The sequence below is a fragment of the Apteryx mantelli genome, chromosome 31 (genome assembly GCF_036417845.1).
Source record: "Apteryx mantelli isolate bAptMan1 chromosome 31, bAptMan1.hap1, whole genome shotgun sequence".
NCBI classification, from domain to species: domain Eukaryota; kingdom Metazoa; phylum Chordata; class Aves; order Apterygiformes; family Apterygidae; genus Apteryx; species Apteryx mantelli.
Genome location: NC_090008.1, coordinates 1,532,761 through 1,556,745, shown reverse-complemented (window position 1 = coordinate 1,556,745; position 23,985 = coordinate 1,532,761). Strand labels below are relative to the sequence as shown.

At 68.9% G+C, this 23,985-nt stretch overlaps 2 protein-coding genes across 2 annotated transcripts; both read left to right on the top strand.

Moving 5' to 3' along the window:
- The first annotated feature begins 1,100 nt into the window (after positions 1–1,100).
- INSRR (insulin receptor related receptor) lies at positions 1,101–9,274 on the top strand. Its single transcript, XM_067313173.1, has 21 exons — positions 1,101–1,669; positions 2,724–3,036; positions 3,130–3,272; positions 3,540–3,684; positions 3,778–3,992; positions 4,096–4,222; positions 4,427–4,665; positions 4,741–4,908; positions 5,087–5,282; positions 5,415–5,456; positions 5,599–5,888; positions 6,056–6,192; positions 6,353–6,518; positions 6,882–6,990; positions 7,160–7,230; positions 7,515–7,744; positions 7,840–7,950; positions 8,095–8,254; positions 8,345–8,474; positions 8,559–8,693; positions 8,844–9,274. Exons 1-21 carry the CDS (start codon positions 1,129–1,131, stop codon positions 9,115–9,117), a joined length of 3,942 nt encoding a protein of 1,313 aa, XP_067169274.1. The 5' UTR covers positions 1,101–1,128; the 3' UTR covers positions 9,118–9,274.
- A 3,679-nt stretch (positions 9,275–12,953) lies between these two features.
- NTRK1 (neurotrophic receptor tyrosine kinase 1) lies at positions 12,954–20,663 on the top strand. The gene is made up of 17 exons (XM_067313171.1): positions 12,954–13,144; positions 14,770–14,844; positions 15,017–15,088; positions 15,642–15,710; positions 15,862–16,016; positions 16,105–16,253; positions 16,357–16,483; positions 16,572–16,901; positions 17,062–17,079; positions 17,195–17,253; positions 17,535–17,637; positions 17,946–18,092; positions 18,185–18,315; positions 18,395–18,567; positions 19,330–19,570; positions 19,958–20,116; positions 20,433–20,663. The coding sequence occupies exons 1-17, from the start codon at positions 12,954–12,956 to the stop codon at positions 20,616–20,618; spliced, it is 2,385 nt and encodes a 794-aa protein (XP_067169272.1). The 3' UTR covers positions 20,619–20,663.
- The last annotated feature ends 3,322 nt before the right edge of the window (positions 20,664–23,985 follow it).

The following is a 23,985-nucleotide window of genomic DNA, read 5'->3' as shown; positions in this document are numbered from 1 at the left end:
CTGTCTCTCCTCCGGTTTGTCCTGCACAGCGGAGGGATGGCAGTGGCTTTGCCAAGGTCGCAGGGGGACGCAGTGGCAGAGCTGAGCTGTGACCCCAGGGCTGTGCACGGGTGCCACTAGCCGGTCCCTTGGGTGGATGGAGAAGGTCCCTGCCGAGCATCCCGGGGACACGGCGAGGGGGGGCCGGGTCGGGCCGGGCTCGTGTGGCTGGGCAAGGGGGCAGGAGGTGCCTGGCATTGGCCATCCCTCACCCAGCCCCCTTGGAGCGGGGACGGAGGGCGGCAGCAAGGGATTTCAGCAGCCGGTGCATTTGCTGACATCCCCGCCGAGCCCTGGCGCCCGGCTGGGCTCACGGGACATGCCGGCATGGGAAATATGAACACACGGAACTGGGAAAAGTGCATGGGAAGAGCTGGGAAAAGCCCCGACGGCCGCGAGCGCTGCGTGGGCTCCCCGCGGCTGCCGGTGTTTAGGGCAGGGACCGAGCTGGCCGTGTTTGTCCTCGCTGTTTACAGTAAATCCCTCTCCAGGTCCCGGCGCGCTTCTTCCTGCGATAACCCGGCGTCGGGTTTCAGGCGCAGGATGCGGAGGGGATGCGGTGGAGGGGAGCCGCCGGCTCGCCAGGCTCTTCCCGTCCCCATCGGCAGCGGGAAACGGGAGGCTTTTGCCCCCGTGTCCCCTCCACCATGCCAGCTCTCTGCAACAGCGGGGGGGGAAATCCAGGTGGAAAAGCCCCGGGGCGGGAAACCGTGCCGTTCCCGCGGGGTCCAGGCTGAGCCGTGGCGATGGGGAAGGGGAAAACCCTTTGCAAACACGCGGCGGGGGCTGAGCGTCGCCCCGCGGCTGCCGCAGCCAGGGCTCGTTAGCATCACGGCTCGCACCGGGCTCACGTCGCTGGCGGACGTCTCGTGCCCCGGGGAGCCGAGGCGCGCGGCGGCTCGCTGTCAGAGCCGCTCGCGTCTCCCCCGAAGACTCAAAGCGATTGCAGCCAAATTTGACAGCAAGGGCGAGGATGTTAAATCCCCCCCCCCCCGGGTTTCGCTGCGGCTCCATCGCAGGGTCTGCCGGGGGGGCGGCTGTTCCCGCTGCCCATGCCGGCCCTCTCCCCCCCCCGCAGTCTGCGGCAGCATGGACATCCGCAATGACGTCTCCCAGCTCCAGAAGCTGGAAAACTGCTCCATCATCGAGGGCAACCTGCAGATCCTGCTCATGTTCACCACGGGCGCCGAGGACTTCCGGGGGCTCAGCTTCCCGCGCCTCCTCATGATCACCGAGTACCTGCTGCTCTTCCGCGTCTACGGGCTGGAGAGCCTCCGGGACCTCTTCCCCAACCTCTCCGTCATCCGCGGCACCAGCCTCTTCTTCAACTACGCCCTGGTCATCTTCGAGATGCCCCACCTGCGGGACATCGGGCTGCACAGCCTGACCCACGTGCTGCGCGGCTCGGTGCGCATCGAGCGCAACCAGGAGCTCTGCCACATCTCCACCATCGACTGGGGGCTGCTGCTGCCCGACGCCGTGGACAACAACTACATCGTGGGCAACAAGCTGGTGGAGGAGTGCGCCGACGTCTGCCCGGGCATCCTGGACGTGGAGAAGCCCTGTGTGCAGACCAGCGTCAACGGGCAGCTCGATTATCGCTGCTGGACCTCCAGCTACTGCCAGAAAGGTGGGTGCCGGTGGTCGCCCGGCGTCGTCGCGTCGCTGGCAACGCCGAAACGAGCCACGAGCTTTGCAACCCCTGGGCCAGGGGGGACGGGGGTGTCTGGGAGGGCAGCTGGGCCCGGGGGTGCCCCGGCACGCGGCCGTCCCGCTGGCCCTGCCCTGCCGCCGGGAGGGTGCCGCGGCGGCAGTAATCGGATCCGCGCTGTATCATCGGCCGGGGGAGAGGCCGACTCCCAGCCGCCGTGTTTTCCTGGCGGGGAGGTAAATAGAGGCCCCTCCCGGGTTCGTTTGCTGTAAACAGGAGGCCTGGTAATGAAATATATACTATAAACACAGATCCTTATCAGGGCCGTAACCCCGGCCGCTGCCCCAGCACCGGCGGCACCGCGCGGCTCCCGCTGCTCCTCCGGGGAGCTGGGGCTCAGCAGGGGATGGGCCTCGACAGCCCTCACCCACCTGCCCATCCATCCGTCCAGCGCTCTGTCCATCCGCCTGGTCGTCCACCCATCTGGCCACCTATCCAGCCATCCACGCTGCTATGCATCTATTTATCCAACCTGCTATCCATCCATGCATCCTGCTATCCATCTCTCCATCTACCCACCCATCTGTCCTGCTATCTCTCCATTGACCCATTCATCTACCTGTTCATCCACCCATCTATCCAGCCATCTACCCAATCACTCATCCATCCTGCTATCCATCCATCCTGCTATCCATCCACTCATCCATCCTGCTGACCATTCCTGCACCCACCCACCCATCCGTTCTGCTGTCTGTCCATCCACCTGTTCATCCATCCATCCATCCATCCATCCATCCTTCTTTCCTTGCCCCCTGCGGCAAGAGGGTGGCGGAAACTCCCCTCCTGCCCCAGCCCTTCCCACCTCCTGCTTCTCACCCCGTGCAAAGCCCAGACCCTTTGCTTCCACCCCGCTGCCGATGGGCAGCCCCTCGCCGGCTCCGAGCCGGCAGCGGCACGAGGGCCCCCTGCAACCTTTCCTCCGGGAAAAGCCCCTTTGGGCCAGCCCCACGGCGCGCCGCCTGTCTCCCCGCAGTGTGCCCGTGCGGCGCGGGCTCGGCGTGCACGGCGGCGGGCGAGTGCTGCCACGCCGAGTGCCTGGGGGGCTGCGGGCGGCCCCGCGACAGCCGGGCTTGCGTCGCCTGCCGCCACTTCCACTTCAACGGGCACTGCCTGCCCTCCTGCCCGGCCCGCACCTACGAGTACGAGGGCTGGCGGTGCGTCACGGCCGAGTACTGCGCCAGCCTCCGCAAGGTCTCCGAGAACCCCCGCGACGCCTCCAAGTTCGTCATCCACCGGCGGCAGTGCCTCTCCGAGTGCCCCTCGGGATACACCAGGAACGAGAGCAGGTGGGAAGCGGGGGGGGGGGGGGTACCGCAACCCGCCGGCGGAGGGGGACGCCCGCGCGCGGCTCACGTCCCCTCCTTCCCTCCCGCCCGCAGCATCTTCTGCCACAAGTGCGAGGGGCTGTGCCCCAAGGAGTGCAAGGTGGGCACCAAGACCATCGACTCGACCCGGGCGGCGCAGGAGCTGGCGGGATGCACCCTCGTCGAAGGCAACCTCATCGTTAACATCCGCCGGGGCTGTGAGTGCCGGCGCCGGTCGCCTCCCCGCCCGCGGGTCCGTCCTCGTGTGAATCCCTCCCGCGTGCCCTGGTGCTCCAGGGACCAGAGATGGGGCAAGAGCAGGGGGGTGTCTTTCATTGCACCGGTGGTTGGATTAATGGGTCGGTATTGCCGGGTGCTGGGGTCTCCTCCTCGGGGTCCCGCGTGCTGCCACGTGAGCCGGGGGGGGTTGATGCGAAGGCCAGCACCGCTCCCTGCACCGCGCTCAACGCCTTGGGTATCCCCAGATAACCTGGCCTCGGAGCTGCAGAGCAGCCTGGGCCTCATCGAGACCATCACGGGCTTCCTGAAGATCAAGCACTCCTTTGCCCTCGTCTCCTTGTCCTTCTTCAAGAACCTCAAGCTGATCCGCGGTGACTCCATGGTGGATGGGTGAGGACAGATGGACGAGTTCAGGGTGTTGGGGTGGGACATGGCTTTGGGGGCATCTCTGCCCACTGTCTCCATGTGCATCTCCTCCTCCAGGAATTACACCCTGTACGTCCTGGACAACCAGAACCTGCAGCAGCTCTGGGACTGGAGCCACCACATCCTCTCCATCCCCGTGGGCAAGATGTACTTTGCCTTCAACCCCAAGCTGTGCTTGGCCGAGATCTACCGCATGGAGGAGGTCACGGGCACCAAGGGAAGGCAGAACAAGGCCGAGATCAACCCCCGCACCAACGGGGACCGGGCGTCCTGTGAGTGCGGGGCCGTGGATGGTGGGCGCTGTGGTGGGCACCTGGTCCTGGGGCCGCAGGAAGGTGCCACAACCCCCAACCCGAGCCCTGCGCCCCTCCGCAGGCAAGACCCAGACCCTCCGCTTCATCTCCAATGTCACCGAGTCTGACCGCATCTTCCTCAAGTGGGAGCGCTACCGGCCCCCCGAGTACCGGGACCTCCTCAGCTTCATCGTCTACTACAAGGAGTCGTAAGTGGTCCCCCCGTCCCCTGCTCACTTGTCCCCCTTGCCTAGAGCGTGGGGTGGTGGGTGCAATCCCAGCCCGGAGCATCCCCGCAGAACCGGCTGTGGCTCTCCTGGGGCTGGTGGACCCCAGTGACATCCCTGGGGCCGGGTTCCCGTGGGGGCGGGAGGACCGGGGCCACCGCGCGGTCCTTGATGCCCTGGGGCCAGGCCCTTCCAGAACGTGTCGGAGTACGTGGGGCAGGACGCCTGCGGGGCGCACAGCTGGAACGTGGTGGACGTGGAGCTGCCCCTCAGCACCGAGCAGGAGCCCGGGGTGGCCCTGCTCAACCTCCGGCCTTGGACCCAATACGCCATCTTCGTCCGCGCCATCACCCTCACCACGGCCGAGGAAGGGCGCAACTATGGGGCGCAGAGCGAGGTGGTCTACATCCGCACCATGCCGGCAGGTAAGGGCCATGCCAGGAAGGGGGATCCCATGGGAGGGACGGGGTGTCCAGACTAATGTCCTCGTGTCCGCCCAGCCCCGACGGTGCCCCGAGATGTCATCTCCATGTCCAACTCCTCCTCGCACATCGTGGTGCGCTGGAAGCCGCCCACGCAGCGCAACGGCAACATCACCTACTACCTGGTGCTGTGGCAGCAGCTGGCCGAGGACATGGAGCTCTACGTCAACGACTACTGCCACAAAGGTGACGGCTGGGACGGGGATGGGGCAGGACAGGGACAGAGCCGAGGGGGCAGGCAGGATGGGCAGGTCCCCCCGAGCCAGGGGATGGGGATGCCAGGGCGGGACTCCTGGATCCCTCCTGCTGCCGGGATGGGGACGCCGGGGACGGTGTTGCCAGCCCTGCCCGGCTGCACCCGCAGGCCTGAAGCTGCCGACGAGCAGCGCGGACACGCGCTTCAGCGCCGAGGACGGGGCCGGCCCCGAGGTGGAGCAGGACGCCGAGGAGGGCTGCTGCCCCTGCCGCCCTGCCGACGGGCGGCTCCGCATGGAGGGCGAAGCCGAGTCCTTCCAGAAGAAGTTTGAGAACTTCCTCCACAACTCCATCATCATCCCCAGGTGCTGTCCTTGGGGACATCCTGGGGCCAGGGGAAGGACCCTGGTGCTTGGCCACGGCGTGGGTCTGCCCCAGGGAAGGGGATCCCTTGGCTGCTCCCTGCAGATCCTTTAATTGATTTCTCGCTGTCTCAGGCCACCGTGGAAGGTGACATCGGTGAACAAGAACCCTCAGAGGTGAGCGAGGGCCAGGCTGCAGGCTGAGCACGCTAAGCCGCCTGCAAAAGCAACGAGGGGTCTCTCCTCCCTTGCTCCATTTGGGGAGGGAGCCCAGGTGTCCTGCCTCCCCACATCCCATCCCCGTCTCCCTGCCCTGCAGGAGCCCGAAGCGGCGCCGCGACGTCCCACCAGTGACCAGCACCGGCCAGGCCCCGGCGAACGTCTCATCGGTGGAGCCACCGGGGAACGCGCCAGCCCCGAGCCGCGCTGGTGGTGAGCCCAAGCCCGACTTCCAGATCTTCGAGGACAAGGTGGTTCGCGACCGGACGGTGCTGTCCCAGCTGCGGCACTTCACCGAGTACCGCATCGACATCCACGCCTGCAACCACGCCGCCCACACCGTGGGCTGCAGCGCCGCCACCTTCGTCTTCGCCAGGACCATGCCCGAACGTAGGTGCCGGGCGCGTGGGGGGCAGACCCAGCCTCCCCTTCTTTGCCCTGGGACAAGACCGGGGCCTGGCCCCTCTCCGATGCCCGGGATGCTCTTGGGTCCTGGTTCCTTTGGTAAAGGGTTTAGCACCGGATCTGGAAGCTCATCCCACCGTGCCCTTCTCTAGTGCAAGCCGATAACATTCCCGGCAACGTCACATGGGAGCCGGCCAGCAAGAACAGCGTCCTGCTGCGCTGGGAAGAGCCCAGGAACCCCAACGGGCTCATCCTCAAGTACGAGATCAAGTACAGCCGTGAGAACGAGGTGAGGACCCCACCAACAGCCCCAGGTCGGTCCATGTGGCTGGCTGGGCACCCCGGTCCTGGTCCCCGGGTTTCGGTTATGGGGCAGGAACCGGAGGCTTGTACAGCCGAGCCCGGGCTTGCGGGGGGAGAAAATGCCACTGCCCCCTCACTCCCCCCAGGAGGTCACCACCGTCGTCTGCGTCTCCCGCCACCGCTACTCCAAGTACGGCGGTGTCCATCTGGCTCTGCTCCAGCCGGGCAACTACTCCGCCAAGGTCCGGGCCACCTCGCTGGCCGGCAACGGCTCGTGGACGGGGCTCATCAAGTTTTACATCCTGGGGCCAGGTACGGGGTAGGTGGCAGGAGGACACGGTGCCAGTGGGGCCCTGGGCTGTGGGGCAGGGAATGGGGGATGCTGCTGGGCCAGGGAGCCGTGGGATCAGGGGAATGCTGGGTGAAGGCACCAGGGAATTGGGGGATGCTGCTGGATGGGGCCCTGGAGGATCAGGTGACGCTGCTGGACTGGGGAGCTGTAGGACTGGGGGATGTCCATGGCGCGTGGGGCAGGAGGCACCCAGGGGTGCCAAGTGCTCAGCCCCATGTGGCACACGGGGCTGGGTGGCCATGGGATGGGGCATCCGGCCGTGCATGGCAGGGTCTACTGGGCGCTAGACCCATCCCTTGCCCATGGGCACGTGTCCCCGGCAGCCGAGGAGGAGTCCGGCAGCTTCTACGTCTTGCTCACCGTCACGCCCGTGGCCCTCATGGTGCTCATCTCCTGCCTCGCCGTCTTCGTCTTCTTCTACAACAAGAAGAGGTAGCACCCTCCGTCCACAACCGCCGGGCTTGGTCACAGCCCTGGCTGCCCCCGGAGCAGGAGCCGAGGCTGGGGAAGGGCCGTGGGAGGTGGCATCGCGCCCTCGTCCCTCCGTCCCCCTCCCGGGCCAGGGCAGGAGCAACCCCTGAGCGATGTCCATCCCTTGCAGGAGCAACGATGGTTACCCCAGCGGGACCCTCTACGCCTCCGTCAACCCCGAATACTTCAGCGCCTCGGACAGTACGTAGAGACGGGCAGATGTGCCTCCCCGGAGGGGTTCCTTGCGGGACCCTCGCAGGGGGGGAAACTGAGGCACGAGATAGGGAGGGTCCCCGAGGCGCCCAGTGGGAGCTGGTCCCTGAGCTGGTCTTTGCTGGATGTCCCCACGCTTTGCCCTCAAAGCTCTGCATCCCTTTGCGGGTGGCATGAGGGGTTCACCCAGATGGGACCCCCCAAGCTCCTGGGGGGGCCGTGCCCGCAGGGATGGGGACGGTGACGGGGTGGTCCTCCCCCTCACCCCGCAGTGTACATCCCCGACGAGTGGGAGGTGTCACGGGAGAAGATCACGGTGATCCGGGAGCTGGGGCAGGGTTCCTTCGGGATGGTGTACGAGGGGCTGGCGCAGGACATCGAGGCCGAGGGCCAGGAGACCAAGGTGGCCCTGAAGACGGTCAACGAGCTGGCCACCATGCGGGAGCGCATCGAGTTCCTCAACGAGGCCTCCGTCATGAAAGCCTTCAAGTGCCACCACGTGGTAGGTGGGCGGCCGGGACGTGCGGAGGGAGGGAGGGAGGACGGTGCCGGGGGGGGGGGGGCTGCAGCTGCTCACCCACCCTCGTCCCTGCCCAGGTCCGGCTCCTCGGCGTCGTGTCCCAGGGCCAGCCGGCCTTGGTCATCATGGAGCTGATGACGCGCGGGGACTTGAAGAGCTACCTGCGCTCGCTCAGGCCTGACGCCGAGGTGAGGGGCTGGCACAGGAGCGGGGCCCTGGGGGGATGCGGATGGTCCGTCACTCACCCCAGATGCCCTCGAGCCCCGTTTTTGGGGGGCCTGGGCACCGTGTGCGCCCAGCCCCGTCTCTCTCTCTCTGTGCGCTCGGTGCAGAACAACCCCGGGCTGCCCCCGCCCGCGCTCAAGGACATGATCCAGATGGCGGGCGAGATCGCCGACGGCATGGCCTACCTCCACGCCAACAAGTTCGTGCACCGGGACCTCGCCGCCCGCAACTGCATGGTCTCCGAGGACTTCACCGTCAAGATCGGAGGTGGGCGCCCAGCGCTGCGTGGGCACGATCCCGGCACCCTGCACCTCCTGGGGCTCATGTCTCCTCCTCCTCCTCCTCCTCCTCCTCCAGATTTCGGCATGACCCGGGACATCTATGAGACGGATTATTACCGCAAAGGGGGCAAGGGGCTGCTCCCCGTGCGCTGGATGTCCCCCGAGGCCCTGAAGGACGGCATCTTCAACACGCACTCGGACGTCTGGTGGGTGCCGGGGCGAGCGAGGGGGGCAAGCAGCCGCGGGGCGCGGGGACGTCCCCCGGGCTGACGGGCGGCGCCTGCCGGCAGGTCCTTCGGGGTGGTGCTGTGGGAGATCGCCACGCTGGCCGAGCAGCCCTACCAGGGCATGTCCAACGAGCAGGTCCTGCGCTTCGTCATGGACAACGGCGTCCTGGAGAGGCCCGAGAACTGCCCCGACCAACTGTGAGTGGGGAGAGCCGCGGGTGCCCATCACCCTGGCTTCTGGTCTAGCAGCAGGGGGCTGCGGCAGGGCGCCGCCGTGGGCAGGGGCACGGGGCGGCCTGGGGGCGCCGGGACCCCCCCAGACCCAAGCGGGCGCCCTCTCTCCCGCAGCCACGAGCTGATGTGCCTGTGCTGGCAGCAGAACCCGCGCCAGCGCCCTTCCTTCGTCCAGCTGCTGGAGCGCCTCAGGGACCACATGGCGCCCGCTTTCCGCACCCTCTCCTTCTTCTACAGCCCCCAGAACCGGCGGCGCGGCTCCGGCGAGCCTTCCGACGCCGAGACGGACCCGCTCCCCGAGGAGCACCACGAGCCGCCCGCCTCCCCGCCGCCCGCCCGCAAGGACCGCGGCGGCGGCTGGCTCCCGAACGGGGCGCCCGGTCTCTGACCCCCCGCTCCCGGCGCGCGGGGGATTTCCCCGAAGAAACGGGGAGGGATTTCCTCGAAGCCCGCTCCGGACTTCTCCTCCCGTCCCACATATGTGCCTCCAGCTGCCCCGAGCCCCCGGGGAAGGATCCGCGGGGGCCGTTGGTGTTATTTATTGCGGGGAAGGGAAGGGGGGGGGTCGCGGCCGGCGCACGGGGCCACGTGCTAGGAGCTGCAGGCGCTGCAGCATCCCGGGCGCTTGCAAACCCGGGGTGTGGGAAAAGGGGGGGGGGGGGCTGCGGGCGGTCGCGTGTGCCGTGCCCTGCCGGGCTCCCAGAGGCGCCGACCTTCCCTTGGAAATAAAACTGGGTGCCCGGAGCCGGGGGAGAGACCGGGGTGCCATCCTCTGCGCGGTCGGGGGGGGATTGCACTGGGGACCGGGCACTTCCCGGGGGGGTTTCTTTCCTTTGAAGGCTGGGGGCGGGTGGGGAAACGGGGGTCTGTGGGGTTTGGGGGTCAGGGCTGTTCCCCCCACGCCGCCCGCTGCCGTCGGCCTCCCTGCCTCTGCTGCGGCTCCCCCCCAGCCCATCCGCGAAACAGGTCAGTAGCGTTAACCCCATTTTCCAGATGGGGAAACTGAGGCGGGGGGGGATGCCTGGGTCCGGCCTCCCGCCTCCCCCGCGCGACCCCCAAGTCCCTGGTGCTGGCACCGGCGTCCAGGCCCGTGAAAGGGGCTTCGCTGCCTTCCCCGCGGCCGTGGGACAAGCGCGAATAAAGCGGGACGAAGCTCGGCGGCGGCGGCGGTGCTCTGGTTTGTGGGGGGCACCGTGGGGCCGGGGCGCCCGGCGGGGAGCTGGGCACGGGCATCCCCCCCCCCCCCGGCCCTCCAGCCGCTTCCTGCGCGCCCTGACCGCGGCTCTGCCCCGCGGTGCCTGAGCCGGGGGCGTTCCTGGGGAAAAAAACATCCGGGTGGCGGAAGCTGGGAGCATGCGGCGTGCGGGAACCACCGGCCCCGTGCCGGGGGGTTGCGGCAGGACCGGCAGCCGCAGGGGGCCCACGGGGATCTCCGGCTTGGCAGGGGGGAGTCCCTGCCCGGGGGGGGGTCCCTGCCCTTGCCCGTGGGGTGCCAGCGGGCGCCAGGCGTGGGAGAGCGGCCGTGGAGGGGCAGGTGGAGGTTTCCCACGCCGCGGGGCTGGAGCCAGTGCCGGCACCCCCGCAGGAACCTGCCTCTCCGGGTGTTTTCCTGCTCTGGCCTGTCCCAGCTGGACCCGGGATGGTTTCACCGTTCCTTGCCCGGCGCTCTTCGGCAGCTGGGGAAACTGAGGCACGGTGTGCTGGGGAGCAGCACGGTGTTGCCGGAGCCCCACGTCTGCCCCCCGTGAGGACGGTCCAGCTCGTGGTGGTGAGAGGGTGGCTCAGTCCCAGGCTCGCTCGGCTGCAAGGGACCAACCTGCCTGCCAGAGCCCGGGCTGAGAATGCACCAAGCTCAGCACCCGCATGAGTCGCCCCCGAGGGCGCAGGGGCCGGATCGGGCTCTGCAGCACCCCGGAGCCCTGCGTCCTTGTCGCCTGCAGGCTCGGGACAGGCAGCGGCGTCGGGGCGGTGCGTCAACCACCCGCCTGACGCTGCAAATTCCTCGGTGGCGCGGGGGCACCTTCCCACGCTCCCGGCGGCCCCGGGGAGCCGGCCGGCTCCCTCGTTAATGAGAAACCCGCTGCGCCGGGGCAGCAGGGCAGGCTCGGCTGTGCAGAGCATGGCGACAGCACGTGTCCTCCCGGTCCCCACGGACCCCGCTGCCGGAGGGGGGGGGATTTGGCTGCGAGGGGATGGGGCCAGCGGGGTGCAGGGCTCAGCGCCGGTATCGCGATACCGTCACGGCATCAGCCATGCCCTGCCTCCCCTGGGGAGGAGGAGGAGGAGGAGGAGGAGGAGGAGGAGGAGGAGGAGGAGGAGGAGGAGGAGGAGGAGGGTCCCTGCCAGGGCTGCCCCGAGGGGTGACAGCTGGGGACGGGGGCGCAGGGGGGTGCTACGGGGCTGCCCGGTCATGCTTTGAGATTTTGGGAGATGGCCATGGGGTGGGGGGTGAGACCTGCTGGGGCTGGGGATTCCTCGTGGCCTGCCCCCAAGGGTCCTGGGGGGGGGCTGAGCTCCCTTGTCCCCGGTGTGGGGCAGGGGAGGGACGGAGAGCAGCGGTGTCCCCCGAGCCCGGCGGTGCTGCTGTCATGTCTCGCCTGTCCCTTAAGTGCAGCCGGCTCTGGGCTGGAGCCAGGCAGCTGCGGGTGTGCGTGTGCGTGTGTGCGTGTGCGTGTGTTTGTGCTCCATGCCAAGGCCCGGGGCTGTGCGCGGTGCAGGGGGGGCACGTGGGGCTCGGTACTGGGCAGCAGCGGGGGGGGACATGGGGGCCGCCTCGGTGGTGCGGGGCGCCGGAGCCATTTGCTTTGTGCCGCCACGTGGCCGCAGGGCGCTGGGTTGTGGGTGCACAAGCGCAGGGTGTGGGGCTGTGGCGCACGCCCTGGAGGCGCTGAGTTTGCAAGTGGGGTGGGGGGGTTGCAGGCGGGGGGGAGTGTGCAGGTTTGCAGGTGTGGGGCAGCGGGTTCGCAGCCATGGGGGTGCAGGTTTGCAGCCGTGGGGTGCAGATCAGCAGGTGGGAGGTGCTGGTTTGCATCTGCAGGGTGCAGGTTTGCATCTGTAGGGTGCTGGTTTGCAGGCATGGGGTGCAGGTTTGCAGCCGTCGGGCGCAGGTTCGCATTTGTAGGGTGCTGGTTTGCATCTGTAGGGTGCTGGTTTGCAGGCATGGGGTGCAGGTTTGCAGCCGTCGGGCGCAGGTTCGCATTTGTAGGGTGCAGGTTTGCATCTGTAGGGTGCTGGTTTGCAGGCATGGGGTGCAGGTTTGCAGCTGTCGGGCGCAGGTTCGCATTTGTAGGGTGCTGGTTTGCATCTGTAGGGTGCTGGTTTGCAGGCATGGGGTGCAGGTTTGCAGCTGTCGGGTGCAGGTTCGCATTTGTAGGGTGCTGGTTTGCATCTGTAGGGTGCTGGTTTGCAGGCATGGGGTGCAGGTTTGCAGCCGTCGGGCGCAGGTTCGCATTTGTAGGGTGCTGGTTTGCGGCTGTAGGGTGCAGATTTGCAGGTGGGAGGTGCTGGTTTGCGGCTGTGGGGTGCTGGTTTGCAGGCATGGGGTACGCGTTTGCATCCGTAGGGTGCAGGTTTGCAGCCGTCGAGTGCTGGCTTGCAGCAGCGGGGTGCAGCGGGGAGCCGCTTCGCCGTCGCGGGGTGCCAGCTGGCGGAGGGACGTGCGGGCGGCGGTGTCCTGCGCTGCGAGCTGCCGTGTGCGGAGCAGCGGCGGCGGCGGCAGCGCTGCCCCGGCCCCGAGCGGGTTAAGGACCGGGCCGGGCCGCGGGGCTGGCGGCGGGCGGCTGCGGCCAGCGGGGGCCGCCGTGGGCAGGATGCGGCGGGGCCGCTCCGACCCCGCCGACCCAGGGGCTTCCCGGGAATCTAGTCACGGTGACTCACGGGCTTCCAGGGAAGCGGCTGCCCTCGGCCTCACCGGAGCCCAGCACCGCTCTGCCCGTTCCCACCTGTAACCGGGGGGGGGGGGGGGGGAGGGGGGGTGGTCTGGTTATTTGCCCCCTTCCCCATCGCTTCCCCCCCTACACACCCTCCCCGGCAGGGCTGGGACCCCGCCGCCCATCCCCGTGGCGGGGTGGCGGGGGGCGGCGGGGTCGGAGGAGGGGAGACGCCGGCTCCTCCCCGGGAGGCTGGTCCTGCGCCGGCTTTAAGCCGCCCAGATGCCTGCACACACACATGTTCGCGGGCGGCAAGTGCGAGGGAGGCCGGGAGCGGGGCGCCCGCGGCCCCGCGATGCTCCCGCCGCCCGCCCGGCTCTGCCTGGCCGCGCTGCTGCTGCTGCTGCTGCTGCTGCTGGCCCCGGGCACCGCGGAGCCCTGCCCCGGGCCCTGCCGCTGCCCCGGCGCCGGCACCCTGCTCTGCCGGGAGCCCGACACCCTGGGCAGCCTGGCCGCGCTCCTCGGCGCCCGCACCTTCACCGACGTGTGAGTGGGGCGATGCTGCGGGGCGGGATGCGGGCGCGGGGGCTCCGCGCCGGGCAGCTCTCCACAAGCCTGCCGCGGCCGCGCTGGCAGGAACGAGGGGCTCGGAGGGTGCGGCGGGGTGCTGTCGCCTTGCCCCGAGGCCTGCGGGGTGGGATGCTCAGGGGGAGGTCGAGCCCTGGGACCCCCAGACCTGAAGGGGTGTTTGCTCTGGCAGCAACACCCAGCGCGGGGAGAGCGGGGCGGCGGCGGTACCCGGCCGGGGTGCGGGATGGGTTTAGGGGCGTTCCCCGAAACGGCTGGGTTGGGGGATCCCCTCTGCCTTTGTTCATCCCCCTGCACTGGGACGCATGCCAGGGAGAGGAGGGCTTGAGCGAGCAGAGGTGAGGAGGATGCTGAGGGCGATGGTGGGCGATGGGTGATAACGGGGTGCCCGGGTCCTCCTCCCCCTGCCGCAGCCACGGCCTTGCCGCATTGCTGTGCCTCAGTTTCCCCACGGGCCAGGGCGCTGCCAGCTCTTTGTTCGCCGCTCGCGGGGTGGGGCGGATGGCAGCGGGGACGCGGCGCTCCCCGGGAGACCCCCGTCCGTGGCCGTGCCAGCCTCCCTCATCCCCATCGTCCCCGCAGCCTCGTGCAGGGGCGCCGGGTCTGCATTGCCGGGGGGACCCCGCCGCGGTTGGGGGTCAGCGGGGCCAGAACCCCTCGGTCACAGGTTCAAATCCCCAGCTGGCCCCCTGATGACTTGGGAGTCCCCGGAGCAGCCCCTGGGGTGTGGCAGGGTGGTAAAACCCCGCGCTCGCTCCCAAAGGGATTTTCCATCGCCGCACAGCCTAGGAAAAGTGGGGAGAGCTGGTGCCTCGGTGTCCCCCCCATCACGCCGCAAGGATGCAGGCGGGTGCGAGGCGAGGCGGGGACCCGCGGAGGGTTTGCAGGCTAGGGGTTAAGGGGGCTGAGACCTGGCAAACTCGCTCGCTAGGTGAGATTGCAGGCTGCAGACCGGTGGTGAGGCTGGGGATGCCCGAGCCCCATCCCCGCACCGGTCCGGAGGCGAAGCACCGGCGGGATCGGGTACCGCAGCCGGGGACAGAGAGCTGCTGCCCCGCTGCCGTCCTGGCCCCCTTTCCCAACTCATCCTTATCCGCCGAGGGGGAAACTGAGGCCCAGCAGGGCAGCCCGGGGTCTGTCCCCATCCCTGTCCCTGGAGCCGGGGGCTGGCAGGGGGCTGGCATGGCCGCGGCACAGCTGGGATGCGGGCAATAACAGGGAAGAAAACCGCTTTACGGCCGGGGGAAGCCAGGGCCATAAATCACCGCTCGGTGCCTTTCAGCTCCTTTTCCCTGGCGTGGGGGCAGCCGGCCGGTGAGCCCCCCGGGGGTGTGCGGAGCTGGGGGGAGCCATCGGGGGGACCCGGCGCGGGGCAGGGTGGGGACGGCGGCGCGGTGGCGTAGGCGCAAAGCGGGGTGCGGACGGGGGGGTGCTGGGGTCCTGCCTGCCCTCCCCAGGGCGCCTTTCCTGGGGGTCCCGGCTCCAAGCTCCGGCTGCCGGCCCCTGCATCCCACGGAGCGGGGTCGGACCCCAACGTGGCGGCCGGGGGCCTGAGCCCTGCGCCGGGCTCCTTTGCCAACCAGGGTCATCGAGAACCAGAGGACGCTGACGACCTTGACCCAGGCTGACACCAGGATGCTCCGGGACCTCAGGAACCTGTGAGCATCCCCGAGCCGGGATGGGGATGGGGATGGCGCTGGTGCTTGATCCCGCTGCGGGGAGGTGGAGGGCGGCTCTGGGGGGGTGGTTGTGCCCCCGGGGGGGCGGATGGTAGCGGGGCAGGGGGATTTGGGGTCGGGGTGCGGATGCTCAGCCCTTCCCTGCCCCCAGCACCATCACCAATTCGGGGCTGCAGCACATCTCCGTGGACGCTTTCCAGGACACCCCCAGGCTGAGCCACGTGTGAGTAGCCCCCCCTGTGCAGCCCTGTACACCCCCTCGGCGGCCCCGACCCCGCACTGTCCCCATGCGCGGTCGCCCCAGGCGCGGGGTGGCTCGTCCCCGCACCGAGGGGACGATCGATGGCGTCCAGCTGCCCCAGCGCTTGCCATCGGCACAGCAGCAAAACTCGATCCGCGGCAGCGGGGCCGGAGGAGGGGGGAGGTTGCGGAGGGGGTTTTGCCGCTGAGTGGGAAACCATCGATCAGAGCAGGAGCGTGGGCAGCTCCCGGCCCCCCGGCAGCTTCGTGCTGCACCGGCCCCGATGCAGGAGGGGACCCCGGAAAGCGGGGGGGATCCCGTGCCGGAGCGTGGCCGGCTTGTGAAGAGGTGTCTGACGGGCAACGAGTTGCACCTGGGCTCCCCGTGCACGGATGCTCCTCCTGGATGCTGCACTGTGTCCCTGCACGCGCCGGATCCCACCGCGACACGGGCCCACGGCCATCCCGGAGCGGGGCGAGCCGGGGCCGGCGGCTGTCCCCGGGGAAGGGGCCGCTGACGGGGTCTGTCCTCGCAGGAACCTCTCCTCCAACGCGCTGCACAGCCTGTCCTGGAAGGTCTTCCAGCATCTGCCGCTGCAGGAGCTGTGAGTCGCCGGGGAGGGCAGCCGGGGTGGTCCCCGCCGGGGACACGGCCGCGGGGCCGGGGCCGCGCCGGCACACACACAGCAGATCCGCCGGGCGAGCCGGCGGCTGCAGCGGCCCCTTCCGAGCCGGCGTCCTGTCCCCCCCGCGCAGCGTCCTGGTGGGAAACCCCTTCAACTGCTCCTGCGGCATCCGCTGGCTGCAGCTGTGGCAGAACGGGAGCCGCGCCGAGCTGGGCAACCAGTCGCTGGGCTGCTGGGAGGGCAGCGTCTTCGTGCCGCTGAGCAGCCACCCGCTCCGCGGCTGCGGTAGGTGCCGGGCACGCGGCGGCGGGCAGGGTGACGGTGGCTGCAGGGCGCTCATCCCCCCCCCCAACCCCCCCTGTCTGCTCGGCAGAGCCCCCGACCGTCCGCATCGAGCCCGCCGACGTGGTGCTGCGGCAGGGGGACAGCGTCAACCTCACCTGCCACATCTCCGCGGAGCCGCCGGCCGCCGGGCGCTGGCTGGTCCCCGACGTGGGACCGGAGCCGCCTGTTGTCACCAAGGCAAGCTGGGGGCGCATGGCCAGTCCGGGAGGTGGGGGACACACGCGGGAACCCGACCTAATGCCGTGCCATCCGCGCTCCCTCTGCTCCGGGGTCCCCGCAGCTCTCGGACTGGGAGATCGTCCTGGAGATCGTCAACGTCTCCTCCAGCCTCAACCGCAAGGACATCGCCTGCCGGGCGGAGAACGCGGCCGGGCCGGCGGAGGACAGCGTGGCCTTGAACGTCACCTGTGAGCCGCCCGCGTGGGGCTGGGGTGGCCGGGGTGGGGGCACGGGGGCCGCCCGCGCCGGGGACCCAGGCGGCTCCGTCTCCCGCAGTCCCGGCGGCGATCCTGCTGCTGCAGGAGGCCATCCCGCAGCACTTCTGGTGCATCCCCTTCTCGGTGGACGGCAACCCGGCGCCCAGCGTCCGCTGGCTCTTCAACGGCACGGCGCTGCCCGAGGGGCCCTACATCCACACGCGCATCGTGGAGTACGAGCACAACTCCACCGTGCTGCACGGCTGCCTCCAGCTCAACCGGCCCACCCACGTCAACAACGGCAACTACACCCTCATCGCCCGCAACGCCCTGGGCTCCGCCGCCCGCAGCGTCCAGGGCCGCTTCATGGAGAACCCCTTCAGCTTCAACCCCGAGGAGCCCATTCCCGGTACGTGCCCGCCTGGCCGGGGGAGACGGGGACGCCTCCGTCCCCGTGCCGCCTGCTGCCTCGGTTTCCCCAGGGATGGGGCAGGATGGAGCCTCCCGGCCGGGGAATAACAAGCGATTTTTTTTTTCTTTCCCTTTCTCCCTCCTCCGTGCTGCCGCAGTGTCTCTGTCCCCGCTGGGTGAGTGACCGGGGATGCTGCTCCCCGTCCCCATCCCCGTGGGCAGCATCCCCCCCCCCCCCCACCGCGGGATGGGACCCCCTGCACTGACCCTGCGCCCTTCCTCCAGCCCCAGGCACCAGGAACAGCTCGCTGGAGGGGCCCGTGGAGACCATGGATGAGCACGCGTTCGGGGTGAGCCGTTTCGGGGCTGGGGGCAGATAGAGCCGGGGAGGGGGGGGATCGGGACTGTCCCCGCTGCAGCAGGAAAACTCAGGATAATGTTAGAGCAAAGGGAAAAACTGAGCCTGGGTGAGGTGGGCGAGGGGACCGTGGAGGTCGGTGCCTTCTGCCGTGCCTCAGTTTCCCCCCGTGGCAGTTCCTGGGGTTCGCGGTTAGGGAGAAGGGATTCAGCCCAGAAGCAGGGTATCCGGAGGGTGCCGGAGCTGAGCCCCCCACTCCCCTGCCGCCGCCAGGTCTCCGTGGCCGTCGCGCTGGCCGTGTGCGCCTGCCTCTTCCTCTCCGTCACGCTGATCGTGCTCAACAAGTGCGGGCGCCGCTCCAAGTTCGGCATTAACCGTAAGCTTCCCCCCCCCCCCCATCCCCCTGGTCTGTCCCGCCGCCGCTGGGACGGGATCCCGGATCGCGGACGAGGGAGGAGGGATGCACCCCGGGGTGCCGGGCTCCCCCCCACCTCGCTTCCCGGCGGTGACAGGCAGCCGGGGCGGCAGCTGCTAATTCGCTCCTGGAATGGATTCAGCCTCTAAATGGGTTCGACGGGGCCGCGCGGTCCCCGGGGGCCGGTCGGGGTGGCAGAGGGGGGGGATGCTCGGCAGAGCCTGGCGCTGCGCGGCCTCCCCGTGATGTCCCCGTCCCTGTCCCCGCAGGCTCGGCCGTGCTGGCCCGCGAGGACGACCTGGCCATGTCGCTGCACTTCATGAACCTGGGCAGCAGCCCGCTGTCCTCGGCCGAGAGCAAGCTGGAGGGGCTGAAGAGCAACTGCATCGAGAACCCGCAGTACTTCTGCGATGCCTGTAAGGGCCGGCGGCGCGGGGAATGGGGGGGTCCCGGGGGGTCGCGCCACGCTGGCGGCCCCCGTCATCGTCCCCCCCGCTCCTCCGTCCAGGCGTGCACCACGTGCAGCGCCGCGACATCGTGCTCAAGTGGGAGCTGGGCGAAGGCGCCTTCGGCAAGGTCTTCCTGGCCGAGTGCTACAACCTGCTGCCCGAGCAGGAGAAGATGCTGGTGGCCGTGAAGGTGAGCAGGGGCGGCCAGGAGCCCCGCGGGCAGCCTCGCCGGCGGCCTGACCCTCCTCTTCCTCCCCGTGTCACGGCAGGCGCTGAAGGAGGCGACGGAGAGCGCCCGCCTGGACTTCCAGCGGGAAGCCGAGCTGCTGACGGTGCTGCAGCACGAGCACATCGTCAAGTTTTACGGCGTCTGCACCGAGGGCGAGCCCCTCATCATGGTCTTCGAGTACATGAAGCACGGGGACCTCAACCGCTTCCTCCGGTGGGTCCGCGCCGGCTGCCCCCTCCCTGCCGCTCCATCAGTGCCGCGGCTCAGACAGCCTGCTCCGCGCTCGCTGCTAATGCAGCCCTCCTTGCAATATTGATTAGATTAGCTGTCTGAGAGGCTTAAATAGAGAGAGATTGGCCATCAGCTGGAATAAGCAGAGACTTTTCGATTGGCCCCCCAGGTATTGCTGATAGACGGGGGGGGCTGCCAGAGGCATCGCTTTAGTGGCCACGCGATGAGCTCTGAGACGTGGCTTTTATGATTATTGTTATGGGACTTGGCATTAATGGTTCTGCCGAGCAGAGCCCCCCGCTCCCGGCCGCGGCCTCCTCGGCCCGGCTGTCAGCAGCGCTCGGCATCAAAGGCAGAGGCGGCTCGAGGCGCCCCGAGCCCCGCTGGCTTTCACACCCTGCCTGTGCGCGCTCGCACCCGCGCGGGCACGTGCGCGGACCCTCGCCCAGCGTGCACGAACACGCATGTGCATGCACAAACACGTATGTGCATGCACGAACACACATGTGCATGCACATGCATGGCCTGCCCTTGCACAGGTGGACACACGTGCATGCATGCATTTCCTTTGCATGCACGTGTGCACACGCTTCTCTGGCATGCACACGCACCTCTGCACCGTGCACATCTCTGCCTGCGCGCGGTGCTGCTCCCTCTCTCCTTGCAGCCCCTCTCGGCCCTGGAGCAGGCGGTCCTGCCCCCTCCTCGGCTCCGGCCCGCTCCGAGCACCTTCTGCCCCGGCAGGTCGCACGGTCCCGACGCCAAGATCCTGGACAACGGCAACGGGCAGCCCTACGGGCAGCTCACGCTGAGCCACATGCTGCAGATCGCCACGCAGATCGCCTCGGGCATGGTGTACCTGGCCTCCCTGCACTTCGTGCACCGCGACCTGGCCACCCGCAACTGCCTGGTGGGCCACAACCTGGTGGTGAAGATCGGCGACTTCGGCATGTCCCGCGACATCTACAGCACCGACTACTACCGGGTGAGCGGGCCCCTCTGCACGGAGCAAAACCACCCCGGAGAGCTGCTCCGCGGGGCTCCTGGGGCTCCCCCGCTTTCCCCCTTGGAGGGAGCTCTCCCACCCTGCCCAGTTCTCCCAGTGCCAGGGGCTGGGCTGGGCTGGGCCAGACTGGTCCCAAGCAGCCAGAGGCTCAGGGCCATGGGGAGCATCTCCGTCTCCATCTCCTGGTGGGAACCGCACTCAGTTTTTCCCTTTTAGCCGCTGCCTCCTACCCCGGCCCCATCCGTATTTAATGGGGCGGTGGAGGGAGGTGCAGAGCACTTAGCGCGCGGGGGGCCGGGGGGTCCCGAGCGGCAAGGCCGTGCCGGCGGCCCTCTCCCGGCCCGCTGACGGCCCCGCGCCGGGCAGGTGGGCGGCCGGACCATGCTGCCCATCCGCTGGATGCCCCCCGAGAGCATCCTGTACCGCAAGTTCACCACCGAGAGTGATATCTGGAGCTTCGGCGTGGTGCTCTGGGAGATCTTCACCTACGGCAAGCAGCCCTGGTACCAGCTCTCCAACACCGAGGTGATGGGGCTGGGGGGGGGGGCTGGGTGCTGCAGCCTGGGGGGAGGACGGGGGGGACCCACCTGCTCCGGTGCGGGAAGCAGCATGGAGCAGAGAGCCGGACTGCTTCATCCTCTTCCTCGCTTGGGAGAGGAGGAGGAGGGAAGCGGGAGGATGCCCCAGCCCTGGGAAGGGTCCTGTGATAGGGATGTGGGAGCAATGTGTGGGGGGGGGGGAGGGCCAGGACGCCTGGGCCCCGTTGCCCTCCCCGGCTCTCCGGTGGGGTTGGGGACCCCCCCCGGCGCGCGGCTCCACCTCCGGCCCCCTGCTCCCGCAGGCCATCGAGTGCATCACGCAGGGCCGGGAGCTGGAGCGCCCGCGGACGTGCCCCTCCGAGGTCTACGACATCATGCAGAGCTGCTGGCAGCGGGAGCCCCAGCAGCGCCAGAGCATCAGGGAGATCCACAGCCAGCTCCAGGTGCTGGTCAAGACCCCCCCCGTCTACCTGGACATCCTGGGCTGAGCGGGATCCCCCCGGCTCCCCGCCGCCCTTCCCGGAGGCTGAGCCCCCCCACGGACACCGTGCCCTGGCTGGGACGGAGGGGTGAAACCCCGGATGGGGGGTCCCGGCGCTGGACGGTTGCCGCAGCCGAGGTTGCGCTGCCCCCGGGGTTGAGGCCGTGCCGGTGGCTCCCGGCTCCGCGGGATTTCCGCTGCGGGATGCTTGCCGGAGCCGGGGCGCAGAGCAGAGAGGCCCCGAGCACAAGGCCGAGCGGCGGCACAGGGGCTTTGGGCGCCTGGGCAAGGGCACCCTGCGGCTTAGCTGCTCCTTCCCTCCGTCCCCATCCCGGTCCCCATCCCGGGGGATGCCCCGCGCGCTCCGCAGTGAAACCCGTCGCTAATAAACCACTGCCCGCCTCGCTCCACGCTGGCTGCCTGGGCTGCGTCGGCTGCTGGAGGGGACGGAGGGCTTTTGAGGAGAAAAAGGGGGGTTTGGGAGCTGGGATGCTCCAGCCGGGGAAGGGGAAGCGGAGGGGACTTGCCGGCACATGGGGGCAGTTTGAGTGCAACATCGGGCTGGAGCAAGAGGAGACGTTCCCCGAGGACCAGCCCGACCCGATCCGTCCTGTCCCATCCCAGGGAAGGTTTTGGGGCACTCGGAGCTGCCCGGGACAGCGCCGCAGCGGGGGCGGCAGCCCAGGGACGCTCACGCCGTTCCCGGCGGAAGCAGCAAAAAGGAAAACAGCCCCCAAAGAAAGGGAGAAGCCCCCCCCTTCCCCGGGCACCGTCATCGGATCCGAGGGGTTATCGGATGCCCTGTAGCATCCACTTAATCATCCTTCCCAGGGCTCTCCGGCCGCCTTGGTAATGTTTGAGCCCTGGATCTGACTGTAATGGAGCTGAATTGATTTCATCTGGCTAATTAGGCAGCCCAGGCCGGGCCCTGGCAGGTGCCCTGCTCCCCACCGCGGCAGGGATGTGGGAGCAAAGTGGGGCGCCGGGCAGCGGGGAAACTGAGGCACGCTGCCGGGCTGGGGGGGCCTCGGCAAGGGCAGCCGGGGGGCTGCCGGCCCCGGCAGCAGGAAACCGGAGCCGTCCCCAGCGTCCCGGCTTGTCATCCATCCCTGGCCATCGCCGGCCCCGCGGCGGGGACGGCTCCGGGGGCACCGGGCGGCCCCTGGGGGCTCCTCGCAGCCGTGCCCCTCTCCGGGCTTTGCGGCACAGGGGGTCTCATCCCGCCGTATCCCTCGGCTTCGCCGTGGCGCCGGGGAAAGCTGGGGGCTCCCCGGCCGCGGTCGCGCCCGGGCGAGCGACCTGCTTCCTTGGGCTTTCTCTAATCGCTGCCCCCGCTGATTTATGGGCTTTTGCCTCTTATCTAATTTGAGGAAGGAACAAGATTACAACTTTGAGCTTTTCCAGCGCCGCGCTGCAGATTGCCTCGGCGGTCAATACCGCTCCCTCCGGCCGGGAAGCCGCGGCCGCTCGCCGGCCCCCACGGCTCGGCTGGGGAGCCAGGTGGCCCACGGGCCCCGGGGACCTGGATCGAGCTGCCAAAAGGGGCCGAAAGCCCCCAAAGCGGCCACCAAGCCCCCGGCACTGCAGGGAGCTGTGGGTTTTGGAGGCTCCGCGGGGCACCGGAGCCACCCGTGACTCGGTTTCCCCCCCCACCGGGGGGGACGCTGCGAGCTCGCCGCGGGGGCGGAAGGGTTAAGCGAGCCGGCTCCCTTCCAGCCCCGCTCCCCCAAGTGTTCGGCACTGATTGATTTTTATCCCCACCCTGCAGTTTCTCCATTTCATCTGCTCCGGGGGGAGCCGTAATGGACTCTGGCAATGAGGTAATTAACGGCTCCGCTCCCTGGAAAAGTTGCCCGTGGCCCCAGCGGCACCGGGCTGCGGAGGGGCCCCGTTAGCGAGGGTTAACGAGGGCTCGGCCTGCTGGTTCCCCCCAGCCTCCCCGGGGCTCATCTAAGGCTGCTTCTCCCCTGCTGTCTGGAGCATCCCGGGGCAGGAGGGATCCCCGGGATGCCCATCCCGATCCCCCCGGCAGCGCTGCGGGGGCCGAGCTGCTCTCTGTGCCGCAGGTTCGGGTCCTGCCAGCACCAGCTCTGCTCCCTGGGGGCTGTCAGCGATGACGCCTCCCCCCAGCAGAGGTTTTCCTGCTATTTTGGGGGTTTGCTCCCACCTCGAATAGAGCCAGGAGATGGAGAGCCGCAGGGGAGACCCGCTGCGGGAAGGGGCAGAGGCAGGCGGAGACTCCGGGGTGTCCTGCAAGCCGAGTGCACGGCTGTGATTTGGGGCATCACCCCAAGCCAGGCGGGAACGGGGTGGCCGGAGAGGCCAGGAGTCTGGCACGCTGGCTTGATTTTTCCTTTTTTTTCCCTGCAAACCCCAACTCTTCTGCAGGGATCGCCGGCGCATCCCCAGCGCTGGGCATCCCGGGGTTTTGGGGGGGGGGGGGCTCAGCGCTGGCTGGACCCCGTGTGACCCCCCCCCCCCAATGCAGCCCTGAGGGTCTCGATGGGGCTGCAAAAGCATCTCTGCAATGTCGAGGTGCAGCTGAAGTGTCCCGGGAGCAATGTTTCCCGGCGGCTCTGGGGGATGCCGTATCGGGGGGGGGGGGGCGTTTCTGCTGGATTCCCGGCCCCTACCTGCTTGGCCCCCCCTGGGCCGGCGCGGCCTCGGTGCCCAGCTCCGTGCCGCAGGGCTCCGGGAAAAGCCGTTTCGAGGCGGCCGCGGTGGATCCCAGGCTGTGGGTGGGTTCGCTCCTAATGGAGCGTGGGGCGGGGGGGGCTGCTGAGCCACGCTGGGACGTGAAAATCGTTATGAGTGATTAGAGCTATTAGTGTAACGAGGAGAGGCAATTAGCGGCGCCTTGACATCGGTCGAGGCCGGCTAATGTACACGCTCGCTGGGAGCGAGGGGCAGCTGGGAATGGGGAGGGGGGCGACGCGGTGGTGCTGAGCCGCCCGGCCTGGGATCCCGGGATGGGGCTGGTACCTGGTTGGGGATCCTGGATGCAAGGGCCATATGTGGCTGGGAATCCTGGGATGGAGGGGTGATACATGGCCAGGGATCTTGGGATGGAGGGGTGATGCAGGGCCAGGGATCCAGGGTTGTAAGGGAGATCCATGGCTAGGGATCTTGGGATGGAGGGGTAATACATGCCCAAGGATCTCGGGATGAAGGAGTGGTATGTGCCCAGGGATCCCGGGATGGAGGAGCGATATAAGGCCAGGGATCCCAGGATGGTATGTGGCCAGAGATCTCAGGAGGAAAGGGTGATATGTGCCCAAGGATCTTGGGATGGAGAGGTGATGTATGCCCAGGGATCCCAGGACAGAGGGGCAATGTAAGGCCAGGGACCCCAGGATGGTATGTGGCCAGGGATT

What these genes read in the sequence shown, in the direction of transcription:
- NTRK1 (XM_067313171.1), top strand. Translation starts at nt 12,954, where the DNA reads ATGCTCCCGCCGCCCGCCCGGCTCTGCCTGGCCGCGCTGCTGCTGCTG. An exon ending in ACCCCCAGGCTGAGCCACGT is followed by an intron (nt 15,089 to 15,641) that starts GTGAGTAGCCCC and finishes CTGTCCTCGCAG; the next exon opens with GAACCTCTCCTCCAACGCGC. An exon ending in CTCCAAGTTCGGCATTAACC is followed by an intron (nt 17,638 to 17,945) that starts GTAAGCTTCCCC and finishes CTGTCCCCGCAG; the next exon opens with GCTCGGCCGTGCTGGCCCGC.
- INSRR (XM_067313173.1), top strand. Translation starts at nt 1,129, where the DNA reads ATGGACATCCGCAATGACGTCTCCCAGCTCCAGAAGCTGGAAAACTGC. An exon ending in GTGAACAAGAACCCTCAGAG is followed by an intron (nt 5,457 to 5,598) that starts GTGAGCGAGGGC and finishes CCTGCCCTGCAG; the next exon opens with GAGCCCGAAGCGGCGCCGCG. An exon ending in AACACGCACTCGGACGTCTG is followed by an intron (nt 8,475 to 8,558) that starts GTGGGTGCCGGG and finishes GCCTGCCGGCAG; the next exon opens with GTCCTTCGGGGTGGTGCTGT.